Source organism: Oratosquilla oratoria, chromosome 6 (genome assembly GCF_046742065.1).
Source record: "Oratosquilla oratoria isolate Oo_2021 chromosome 6, ASM4674206v1, whole genome shotgun sequence".
Taxonomy (NCBI): domain Eukaryota; kingdom Metazoa; phylum Arthropoda; class Malacostraca; order Stomatopoda; family Squillidae; genus Oratosquilla; species Oratosquilla oratoria.
In genome coordinates this window covers 84,283,979-84,297,218 of record NC_134782.1, presented here as the reverse complement: position 1 = coordinate 84,297,218, position 13,240 = coordinate 84,283,979, and the positions used below count along the sequence as shown (strand labels likewise).

The 13,240-nt window shown below is 44.4% G+C and overlaps 1 protein-coding gene across 5 annotated transcripts in view; it reads left to right on the top strand.

Annotated features, from left to right (window-relative positions):
- The window catches only part of bchs (WD repeat and FYVE domain containing 3 bchs), a 404,566-nt gene that overhangs the window by 93,704 nt on the left and 297,622 nt on the right, over window positions 1-13,240 (top strand). For all 5 annotated transcript variants that reach the window (XM_076187465.1, XM_076187467.1, XM_076187468.1 and 2 more), the window contains exons 17-18: window positions 5,709-5,903; window positions 12,403-12,575. In XM_076187465.1, coding sequence (XP_076043580.1) covers window positions 5,709-5,903; window positions 12,403-12,575 — 368 coding nt within the window. The remainder of the gene's footprint in view (window positions 1-5,708; window positions 5,904-12,402; window positions 12,576-13,240) is intronic.

Below are 13,240 nucleotides of genomic sequence, written 5' to 3'. Positions count from 1 at the left end.
ATTAGAAATGGAGAGAGTGAGTGGTTTGAAGTAAAGGTGGGACTTCGTCAAAGATGCGTTATGTCGCCCTGGCTGTTCAACTTATACATGGATGGGGTGGTGCGAGAGGTGAATGCTAGGGTAGTGAGTCAGGGATTGGAGATGGTTAAAGAAAATGGAGAAAAGTGGGAGGTGAGCCAGCTGTTGTTTGCGGACGACACTGCGCTTGTGGCAGGGTCAGAGGAGGGATTGAGGAAGCTGGTGGCAGAGTTTGGGAGAGTATGTGATAGAAGAAAACTAAAGATAAATGTGGGTAAAAGTAAGGTGATGAGATGTACAAGGGGTGAAAATGGCAGTAGACTGGAAGTGAACATTAAGGGAGAGCGACTGGAGGAAGTGGATAGTTTTAGATACTTGGGTGCAAGTGTAGCAGGAAAAGGTGGAGTGAAGGTGGAGGTAGAATGTAGATTGAGAGAAGCGAGTAAATGCCTTGGTGGATTAAAGAGTGTAATGAGGAATAGACATTTGGGAATGGATGCGAAGAGGAGACTGTATGAAGGAGTGATTGTGCCAACAGCACTGTATGGGGCAGAAACGTGGAACATAAGAGAAGAAGAGAGAAGGAGTTTGAATGTGTTTGAGATGAGGTGTCTGAGAAGTATGATGGGGGTTACTAGGCTGGATAGAGTGAGAAATGAGGAGGTGAGGAGGAGAACAGGGGTGAAAAAGGATTTGGGAGATAGGGTTGATGAAAGAATATTAGGATGGTTTGGACACATGGAAAGAATGAGTGAAGAAAGACTAGTAAAAGAGGTATGGAAGGCAGATGTGGAGGGAGTGAACATGAGGGGACGTCCTAGGATGAGGTGGATGGATGGGGTGAAGGGGGCTTTGGGGAAGAGGGGAATGTCTGTTGAGGAAGGAAGGGAGAGGACGGAAGACAGAGGTGAGTGGAGAATGGTTGTATATGGATGATGTTGTGACTGCATGAGGAGGAATGGGCGGGGGGGTGGGGGGGGTAGTATGTGTAAGTAAATTTTGACGCAGCCCGAAGGGATTTCTCCCCGTCCTCGCCTTATATGTAAAGGGGGACGGAGAGGGGGGGTCGCCGATTAAATGAAGCGGCCTTGCTGTGGATGTACTGTGTCTTGCGACACTGCATCTGACCCAGGGCGGTGGGCAGGGTGCAGGGATGACCCGTCATCCAGGAGGTGCTCAGATGAGAGGAAGGGTGGGAGGGGTGTGGAGTGTATTTAGGGATGAAATGGGTGGGAGTGTTTTTATGCCTTTCCCTTTTTGGCTACCTCCCTTGGAAGGGGGAAAAAGCCTTGGTATATGTATGTATGTATGTAGTAGAGCCCCCTTTATGCTGTCCCCCAACCCCTTGTTACTGACCTGTACAATTTCTCTGAATATTCATTTCCTTTTTTGCCTACCTTCCCTGTGGTGGGGGAAAAGAATACTGCCACCAAGTATTTCCACTTGGATCGTAAGAGGCGAGAAGAAAGGGACGGGGATTGGGGCTAGGCAGCCTTCTCCTTGTAGCCCCACAGGGGACATTCCTAAATGAAAAAGCAAAGGCATAAGAGGGTCTGGAATTTTTCCGACCAACACCCTAAGGTTTGGGTCTTTTAATGTGTGTGGATGTGGTACAGATGAGAGTAAAAGGGAAGAGATAGGTAGTATGTTTGTGAGAAGGAAGATGGATGTGTTGGCTTTGAGTGAAACTAAGTTGAAATGGAAGGGCGAGTGTAAGTTTGGGAGTGTAAGTGGGAGGTTATCAGGAGTGAGGTGAGGGCGAGGAAGGGAAGGGGTGGCTATACTAGTAAGTGAAGAGATAGGTAAAGGGGTAGTGGAGTGGAAGGAAGTTTCCTCAAGGATAATGTGGATGAAGGTGAAACTGGGAAAGGAGATGTGGGTTTTTATAAGTGCATATGGGCCTTGCAGTGAGAAGAGAGTAGAAGAAAGGGAGGCTTTTTGGATAGATTTAAGTGAGTGCATAGAGGATTTAGGGAGAAATATCAATGTAATAGTACTGGGAGACCTTAATGCTAGGGTAGGAAAGGATCCAATTGATGGAGTGGTTGGGAAATGTGGAGTTCCAGGAAAGAATCGTAGTGGACAGTTGATGGTGGAAATGTGTCTAGAGAGTTGATAATAGCAAATACAGTGTTTCGGAAGAAAGTCAAGCATAAGTACACATGGGAGAGGGTGGTGGATGGAAGGGTGGTAGATAGAGCATTAATGGACTATGTAGTGGTAAATAAGATTATGATAGGAAGAGTTAAGTATGTACATGTGCTAAGGGGAGAAGGCGGGGGAATATCAGATAATTTTTTGGTGGAAGGTAAGTTGAGAGTGGAGGATAGATGAAGGAAGAGGAAAGAGACAAAAGGTAGGGAGGTGCTTAGAGTGAACTCTTTAAATGAAAAGGAAAAGGAGGAGTACAAGAAGAAGCTGAAGGAGGAGTGGGAGGGAGTGAAGGATAGAGTAGAGCTAGGTGTGGAGGAGGAATGGGGATGGTTCAAGGAGGGAGTCACAAAGTGTGCAAAGATGGTGTGTGGAACAAGAAGGAGAGGAGGAAATAGAAGAAAGGGTAGTGAATGGTGAGATGAGGAAACAAAGAAGGTTGTAGAAGAGAAGAAGCGACCTTTCACAGATTGGTTACAAAATAGGACAAGGGAGTCATATGAGAGGTACAAAGAAAAGAAAAGAGAGAGTAAAGCAAAAGGAAAAGGAGGCAAAGAGGAGAGCAGATGTGAAATGGGGTAAGAGTAGGACAGAAAAATTTGAAAGTAATAAAAAGATGTTTTGGAAAGAAATTAAGAGAGGAAGAGGATGCGAATCAAGTAGAGAAGAAAAGGTAAAAGGTGCAGATGGAGAGATGATAATGGAAGAGATGGCAGTAAGGGGAAGATGGGCAGAATATTTTAGGGAGTTGTTAAATGTGAAGGAGGATAGGGAGGGAAAGATAGCTGCAGTGGGAAATGCGAAGAAAATGAGAGTGATGAGTGAGGAAAATGGAGGAGAAATAAGGAAGGATGAAGTGAAGGCAGTTGTTAAGATGATGAAAGCAGGTAAGGCACCTGGTCTGGATGGATGCCATGCAGAATGTCTAAAAAAAAGGAGGTACAGTGATGGTGGACTGGTTGGTGAGATTATTTAATGTTTGCTAGAGAGAGGGTAGAGTGCCAGAGGACTGGAGGAGTGCCTGTATAGTTCCACTTTACAAGGGAAAAGGGGACAAGTGTGAATGTAGTAGTTTCAGAGGGATTAGCTTGTTAAGTGTAGTGGGGAAGGCTTCTGGGAGGATCTTCAATGAGAGGATTAGGAGAGGAACAGAGGGAGTAATTGGTGAGGAACAGTGTGGATTTAGGATGGGTAGAGGTTGTGTAGATCAGATCTTTGTGGTAAGACAGATATGTGAGAAAGCTATAAGAAAGGGGAATGATGTTTTTTGGGCCTTTATGGATCTGGAAAAGGCTTACGACAGGATAGACAGGAGGGCACTGTGGCAGGTTTTGCGGATATACGGGATAGGAGGAAAGCTTCTAGGAGCTGTCAAGAGTTTTTATGAGAGTAGTAGAGCTTGTGTCAGGATTAGAAATGGAGAGAATGAGTGGTTTAAGGTAAAGGTGGGACTTCGTCAAGGATGCATTATGTCACCCTGGCTGTTCAACTTATACATGGATGGGGTAGTGCGAGAGGTAAATGCAAGGGTAGTGGGTCAGGGATTGAAGATGATTGATGAAAATGGAGAAAAGTGGGAGGTGAGCCAGCTGTTGTTTGCGGACGACATTGTGAAGATATATGTGGGTAAAAGTAAGGTGATGAGATGTACAAGGGGTGAAAGTGGCAGTAGTCTGGAAGTGAGCATTAAGGGAGAGCGACTGGAGGAAGTGGATAGTTTTAGATACTTGGGTGCAAATGTGGAAGGAAAAGGTGGAGTGAAGGTGGAGGTAGAATGTAGATTGAGAGAAGCAAGTAAATGCCTTGGTGGATTAAAAAGTGTAATGAGGAATAGACATTTTGGGAATGGATGCTAAGAGGAGACTGTATGAAGGAGTGATTGTGCCAACAGCACTGTATGGGGCAGAAACATGGAACATAAGAGAGGAAGAGAGAAGGAGTTTGAATGTGTTTGAGATGAGGTGTCTGAGAAGTATGATGGGGGTTACTAGGCTAGATAGAGTGAAAAATGAGGAGGTGAGGAGGAGAATGGGGGTGGAAAGGGGGTTGGGAGATAGGGTTGATGAAAGAATATTAGGATCGTTTGGGCACATGGAAAGAATGAGTGAAGGAAGACTAGTAAAAGAGGTATGGAAGGCAGATGTGGAGGGAGTGAACATGAAGGGACGTCCTAGGATGAGGTGGATGGATGGGATGAAGGGGGCTTTGGGGAAGAGGGGAATGTCTGTTGAGGAAGGACGGGAGAGGGCAGAAGACGGGTGAATGGAGAATGGTTGTATATGGATGATGTTGTGATGCATGAGGCGGAATGGGCGGGTGGATGGGGGGTGAGGTAGTATGTGTGAGCAAAATTTGACGCAGCCCAAAGGGATTTCTCCCCGTCTTCTCCTTTATGCATGGGGGGATGGAGAGGGGGATTCGCTGATTTAATGAAGCGGCCTTGCTGTGGATGTGCTGTGACTTGTGACACTGCTTCTGACCTAGGGCAGTGGACAAGGTGCAGGGATGACCCGTCATCCAGGAGGTGCTAAGATGAGAGGGAGGGTGGAGGGGTGTGGAGTGTATTCAGGGATGGAATGGGTGGGAATGATTTTATGCCTTTTCCTTTTTGGCTACCTCCATTGTAAAGGGGAAAAAGCCTTGGTATATGTATGTATGTATGTAGTAGAGCCTGTGTTAGAAATGGAGAGAGAGTGGTTTGATGTGAAGGTGGGCTTCACCAGGGATGTGTCATGTTGTCATGGTGGTTCAGTGGTGTGGTGTGAGTAGTAAATGCAAGAGTGATAGGCCGGGGATTGGAGATGGTTAAAGAAAATGGAGAAAAATGGGAGATAAGCCAGTTGTTTGCTGATGACACTGAGTTTGTAGCAGGATCAGAGGAGGGATTAAGGAAATTAGTGACAGAGTTTGGAAAGGTGTGTGAAAGAAGGAAATGGAAGATAAAGGTGATGAAATGTACAAGGGGAGAGGATGGCAGCAAATTGGATGTGAGTATTAAGGGAGAGAGACTGGAGGAAGTGGATAGCTTTAGATACTTGGGAGCAAATGTCTATCTATTTCCTTGTCCTTTGCTACATTGCTCAGCTGAAAGACAGTGCAGAGAGAGACAGCAGATCCTGACAGGTGGAGCTGATTTACTCTCACTACTTCACCACAACCCACAGCCCCTTCCCTCTTCCAGTCATAAATTTTATGGAATAGACAAGAAGAACAGCCCAGTGTCATTTGTTAAGCTCATTACAATCCCTCTTCATTGGCTCCTATCATGTGCATTATTCCTTGTTCAACACACTTCCTTTTGCATTCTGTGCTCCCTTTTACTCTGTCCATCCACTATATTCTTTTATTTTTCTCTGAAGTTTATTCTCTCCCACTGTGCTGTTCACACATTTTTTGTAGTTTTTACTCATTCTTTCCATTTATCCAAGTCACCTCAGCCCTCTTTGGCTTTTTGCTGTATGTTGCACCAAAATTAACATGTGTTAATTGATATATATTTATATAGAAATAATTTGAAACTGATTTGTTTCTTCTTCCAGTCTAAAGTGACAGATATATCACCAAGTAGTAAAAGACCTGTGGCTGGGCTGAACTTAGGGCCAGCTCCTGTGGAGCCTGTGGTGGTCCATGCTGGCATAGTGTCCACCTTGCTCAGCCTTCTGCCTTCCATTGAACATGTCAAGTACCCAGTCCCTGCTTACATGCTCCAGATGTACTCAGCACACTTGATTAAGGTATGACTGAAATATATTTTAGTGTAATTTTTCAATTTGTGGATCTAGGATGTTCAGTGTCTTTGAGATGTGTCAGAAGTATGGTAGGGGTTACAAGGTTGGATGGAGTGAGAAACGAGGAGGTGAGGAGGAAAGTAGGGTGGAAAAGGAGTTGGGAAATAAGGTTGATGAAAGAGTATTGGGATGGTTTGGACACATGGAAAGAATGAGTGAAGAAAGACTAGCAAAAGAAGTGTGGAAGGCAGAGGTGGAGGAAGTGAACATTAGGTGGTGACTGAGGATGAGATGGATGGATGGGGTGAAAGGAATGTTGAGAAAGAGGGGGATGTCTTTTTAGGAAGGAAGGGTGAAGGAAGAAGATAGGAGTGAGTGGGTAATGGTTGTTTATGGATGGTAATGTGATGAATGGAAGGGAGTGGGTAGGGGATTGTTATGAATGGGGGGAGGAGGGGAAAATATTTAGATTTAAATTTATGTTATGTATTATCCAGGTTCGGAAAAGAGGGATTCGTTTTAAACTTTTATTTACAAAACAAACCTTTTAGCAACCATATTTGATCACAGACAGTAATTTAATTTTGATACAACTTAAAATCAGAAGACACTAATCACGTGAGATATTTAACCCTAAAACACTGTTGTGTAAAACTTGGTGGAAGAAAACAAAGGTCATGCACAGGAATCTAAAACAGTAAAGCCTATATGACATACCCGCATAAAAAGGAAACCCATAAGGTGACTTACAAATCTAAACCCAAACTCCGTAATGTTACAAGGAAGTAATGGGAAATAAAAAGGTGGAGAAAGCAGAATTAAAGAAAAAAAGGTCACCCACAAGAAAACAGAATTGACAAAAGCCCGAAGACACGCCAGTTCAGGAATAACCAATCCCAAAAGGATGAAACCATGGGACTAAGAACAGAATTGACAAAAGCCTGAAGGCACGCCAATTCAAGAATAACCAATCCCAAAAGGATGAAACCACAGGACTAGAAATCTGGCAAAAGCCTAATTTGACACACCAGATTCAAATTAATCTCAAAGGGGGATCCTACAATCCTACCAATACCTTGCACCAAACATAGGATGTATTTCCTACAAAAAAAACCCACGAGTTTTTAAAACCTTTGTGGGCAAAACATCTCTGCAAGGAGACAGAACAGCAGGGTCTCAACTCGTCGAGATGAAGAAGAAGAAGCCAGCGAGAGGGGGTTGACCCTCTCTTTTAAAGGGCTCGCCAATTGACCTGATAGGTCACTGAAGCCATTAAAGCTGAAAGGACAAATAGGAAGTTTTTTCCTATTCCACTTTGAAAAATAGCATAGAAGCCAAACCCACTTACACAACCTTAACTTACACAAGAATATTATGCACGTAATAATAAACCCTTAATACAGTACTATATACATACATACATATACCAAGGCTTTTTCCCCTTTACAAGGGAGGTAGCCAAAAAGGAAAAGGCATAAAATCATTCCCACCCATTCCATCCCTGAATACACACCACACCCCTCCACCCTCCCTCTTATCTTAGCACCTCCTGGATGACGGGTCATCCCTGCACCTTGTCCACTGCCCTAGGTCAGAAGCAGTGTCGCAAGACACAGCATATCCACAGCAAGGCCGCTTCATTAAATTGGCGACCCCCCCTCTAAATCCCCCCGTGCATAAAGGAGAAGACGGGGAGAAATCCCTTTGGGCTGCGTCAAATTTTGCTCTCACATACTACCTCACCCCCCCCATCCCCCCACCCATTCCACCTCATGCATCACAACATCATCCATATACAACCATTCTCCATTCACCCCTGTCTTCTGTCCTCTCCTGTCCTTCCTCAACAGACATTCCCCTCTTCCCCAAAGCCCCCTTCACCCCATCCATCCACCTCATCCTAGGACGCCCCCTCATGTTCACTCCCTTCACATCTGCATTCCATACCTCTTTTACTAGTCTTCCTTCACTCATTCTTTCCCTGTGTCCAAACCATCCTAATACTCTTTCATCAACCCTATATCCCAGCTCCCTTTCCACCCCGGTTCTCCTCCTCACCTCCTCATTTCTCACTCTATCCAGCCTAGTAACCCCCATCATACTTCTCAGACACCTCATCTCAAACACATTCAAACTAACTCCTTCCCTCTTCCTCTCTTATGTTCCATGTTTCTGCCCCATACAGTGCTGTTGGCACAATCACTCCTTCATACAGTCTCCTCTTAGCATCCATTCCCAAATGTCTATTCCTCATTACACTTTTTAATCCACCAAGGCATTTACTTGCTTCTCTCAATCTACATTCTACCTCCACCTTCACTCCATCTTTTCCTTCCACATTTGCACCCAAGTATCTAAAACTATCCACTTCCTCCAGTCGCTCTCCCTTAATGCTCACTTCCAGTCTACTGCCATTGTCACCCCTTGTACATCTCATCACCTTACTTTTACCCACATGAATCTTTAGCTTTCTTCTATCACATACTCTCCCAAACTCTGTCACCAATTTCCTCAATCCCTCCTCCGATCCTGCCACAAGCGCAGTGTCGTCCACAAACAACAGCTGGCTCACCTCCCACTTTTCTCCATTTTCTTTAACCACCTCCAATCCCTGACCCACTACCCTTGTAATTACCTCTCGCACTACCCCATCCATGTATAAGTTGAACAGCCAGGGCGACATAACGCATCCTTGACGAAGTCCCACCTTTACCTCGAACCACTCACTCTCTCCATTTCCAATCCTGACACAAGCTCTACTACTCTCATAAAAACTCTTGACAGCTCCCAGAAGCTTTCCTCTTATCCCGTATATCTGCATAACCTCCCACAGTGCCTTTCTGTCTAACGTATCATAAGCCTTTTCCAGATCCATAAAAGCCCAAAAAACATCCTTCCCCTTTCCTATAGCTTTCTCACATATCTGTCTTACCACAAAGATCTGATCTACACAGCCTCTACCTGTCCTAAATCCACACTGTTCCTCACCAATTACTCCCTCTGTTCCTCTCCTAATCCTCTCAATCAAGATCCTCCCATAAGCCTTCCCAACTACACTTAACACGCTAATCCCTCTGAAACTACTACATTCACACTTGTCACCTTTTCCTTTGTAAAGTGGAACTATACAGGCACTCCTCCAGTCCTCTGGCACTCTACCCTCTCTCTACATACCTACATACATATACCAAGGCTTTTTCCTCCTTACAAGGGAGGTAGCCAAAAAGGAAAAGGCATAAAATCATTTCCACCCATTCCATCCCTGAAAACGCTCCACACCCCTCCACCCTCCCTCTTATCTCAGCACCTCCTGGACGACGGGTCATCCTTGCACCCTGTCCACTGCCCTGGGTCAGAAGCAGTGTCGCCAGACACAGCACATCCACAGCAAGGCCGCTTCATTAAATCGGCGACCCCCCCCTCTCCGTCCCCACATGTATAAAAGGAGAAGACGGGGAGAAATCCCTTAGGGCTGCGTCAAAATTTGGCTCACACATACTACCTCACCCCCCATCCCCCCACCCATTCCACCTCATACATCACAACATCAACCATATATAACCATTCTCCATTCACCCCTGTCTTCTGTCCTCTCCTGTCCTTCCTCAACAGACATTCCCCTCTTCCCCAAAGCCCCCTTCACCCCATCCATCCACCTCATCCTAGGACGTCCCTTCATGTTCACTCCCTCCACATCTGCCTTCCATACCTCTTTTATTAGTCTTTCTTCACTCATTCTTTCCATGTGTCCAAACCATCCTAATATTCTTTCATCAACCCTATCTCCCAACTCCCTTTCCACCCCCGTTCATCTCCTCACCTCCTTATTTCTCACTCTATCTAGCCTAGTAACCCCCATCATACTTCTCAGACACCTCATCTCAAACACATTCAAACTCCTTCTCTCTTCCTCTCTTATGTTCCATGTTTCTGCCCCATACAGTGCTGTTGGCACAATCACTCCTCTCTCTAGCAAACATTAAATAACCTCACCAGCCAGTCCACCATCACTGTACCTTCTTTTTTTTATATTCTGCATGGCATCCATCCAGACCAGGTGCCTTACCTGCTTTCATCATCTTAACCACTTCAATACGGGACTTAAATCTCGCGGGCAGCAACCAATGCCAGACGTATGACGTAACGAAATAATATTCGCATCATAAAATATAGTCGCCGCTTATATCGATCGTTCTCTCTTTCACCCGCGAATTTTGAAAACCACAGAGAATGGGATTCCGGGCGCATTTGGGAGAATGTAAAAACACAGGGGCGACTACAATAAATATAATCAAGACGCCGATATGGCAGCGTCGCGAATCCACTTGCTCCTCATGACGCCTACGTGTGCGGCACCGTATGGAAGGGGTTAACAACTGCCTTCACTTCATCTTTCCTTATTTCTCCTCCATTTTCCTCACTCATCACGGTCATTTTCTTAGCATTTCCCACTGCAGCTATCTTTCCCTCCCTATCCTCCTTCACATTTAGCAACTCCCTAAAATATTCTGCCCATCTTCCCCTTACTGCCATCTCTTCCATTATCATCTCTCCATCTGCACCTTTTACCTTTTCTTCTCTACTTGATTCGCCTCCTCTTCCTCTCTTAATTTTTTTCCAAAACATCTTTTTATTACTTTCAAAATTTTCTGTCATACTCTTACCCCACTTCACATCTGCTCTCCTCTTTGCCTCCTTTACCTTTTGCTTTACTTCTCTTTTCTTTTCTTTGTACCTTTCATATGACTCCCTCACCCTATTTTGTAACCAATCTGTGAAAGCTCGCTTCTTCTCTTCTACAACCTTCTTTGTTTCCTCATCCCACCATTCACTACCCTTCCTTCTATTTCCTCCTCTCCTTCTTGTTCCACACACCATCTATGCACAGTTTGTGACTCCCTCCTTGAACCATCCCCATTCCTCCTCCACACCTAGCTCTACTCTATCCCTCACTCCCTCCCACTCCTCCTTCAGCTTCTTGTACTCCTTCTCCTTTTCCTTTTCATTTAAAGAGTTCACTCTAAGCACCTCCCTATCTTTTGTCCCTTTCCTCTTCCTTCATCTATCCTCCACTCTCAACTTACCTTCCACCAAAAAATGATCTGATATTCCCCCACCCTCTCCCACTTAGCACATGTACATCCTTAACTCTTCCTATCATAATCCTATTTACCACTACATAATCTATCAATGCTCTATCTACCACCCTTCCATCCATCACCCTCTCCCATGTGTACTTATGCTTGACTTTCTTCCGAAACATTGTATTTGCTATTATCAACTCTCTTTCTAGACACATTTCCACCATCATCTCTCACAGTACTACCTCTCATTAATGGACGTTAATTAGCTGTGTTTGCGGTGTTTTCACGGTGTTTTTGGCGCTGTTGTTTAGTGCTGTGCCATCACTATGCCACCCAAAAACCACTCGAAATCAATGAATTATTCACATCAACGGACACTGTTACCCCCTTTTAGTCCATTAATGAGAGGTAGTACTGTACCAACACAAAGAAATTAAAAAGAACAATAGAATAATATAATGGCAACTCTGCATGCATGAGCACATGTCCAGCCAGTCTGCCGGCAATAGAAAATGTTACTATATAAAATACATCAATACAATTGCAATATTTTTTTAAATACAAAGATTTGAGCATGTCGTAGCATACTGAGAAATGGTAACAGAGATATACAAAAGCCAGTTGCAATACATCTGGTTACATTACATCATATAAAAAGTTTACAAACTAAAAAGAAACATAACCAAAACAACTTGGCAAATCTGCACCCCGATGCTAACATTCACGGCTACTTGACCTGAGGCAAGGGCACTAACAAAAGATCGCCGCTGATCTGACCATGTGTGACCTACTGGGTGTGTCAAACTTGTCCACAGCTGGGCAATAAAGGGGGGGGGGGTGAAAACTGCGTGCTGGCCGACAACTTGTGACCATCACTACAAAGAAAGAAAATATGTGAACATTTGGATACATGACAGGATGGAGGGTGGTTAGGGAGTGGTTGTGTGTGAATGATATTTTGACACAGCCTGAAGGGATTTCTGCTTGTCTTCAATGTTTCTGCATAAGGGGATGGATTAAATGAAGTGACCTTGCTGTGGATGTGCTGTTTCTTGCTGCATTGCTTCTGACCCAGGGCAATGGGCAAGATGACCCATCATCCATGAAGAACCAAGATGAAAGAGAGAGAGGAGTGGTGGATGGGAGTGGAATGGATGGGGATGAAATGGGTGGGAGTGGAATTATGGCTTTTGACTTTGGCTACTTCCCATGTAAGGGGGAAAGAATCCTTGGTATGTGTATGTATGTACCATATTCATTTGTATAGTCAAAGCCAACATCTATTGATAAATATCATGTTTTTAACTGTGATATCTCTTTGCCTTGGAGGTCGGAGCAAGTAGGGTGAAGGTGACACTGTTGGTCACAGCTAATTTTGCCTTGACATGAACTCCTCTCACTTATGTTTTTTCTTTCCACAGTCCCTTGTCCGCAGTGAAAGGAACCAGCAGGTGATGTGTGAAAGTGGATTAGGTGGAGAGATTTTAAGCAAGTGTCGAAATGCCTTGATAGATGAGCGACACCCTCTACATCCTCCCATCCAGTACATCTTTGAACGTCTAGCTGCCCAAGCCATTCATCCGAAAGACCTGAGGTAAGAGTTCATAGAATTTGAGTGTACATGGACTTTTGTTAATCCTTGCCACTTGGGAGAAAAGAATTATAATTTTAGAATTTTCCAAAATGGCATATAAAGGCCCTTTCCCCCATATGGAAAGGGTGGCTGAGTCAAAACACTCTTTTTCATCTTTTACTTTAGGGTGATTGATATGCTGCAAGAGTGGGATGGTTGGGTGGAATGTGTGTACCAAGGTATAGAGAAAGCCTTTGACATAGTACATTACAATTAATTACCATTGAAATTGGAACATATTGGAAGACTAGAAAGTAAACTTTTACAGTGGTTGAAAGATTTCCTTAAGGGCAGGTACATGAGGAGTTCCACAAGGGTCAGTACAAGCTCTTGTGATGTACATGAATGACATGATGAAAGGTACACAAAACGGCAGTATCACTGATGAAAGGAGGAACAATTATAGTGGATTGGATAGTGAGGATGTTTAATTTGTGCTGAAGGGAGTGCAATGTGCCATAAGATTGGAGGAGTGCTTATAGAGTTCCACTTTACAAAGTACAAATGTATCAGTCTTTTTAATTGTTGTTGGTAAGGTATGTTGGAGGATGGTCAGTCAGTTGGTCAATCTGTAGCCCCAGGTCTCTCTTGTAACCCATGGCTCCCAGGTAACTGGCTACAGCCCT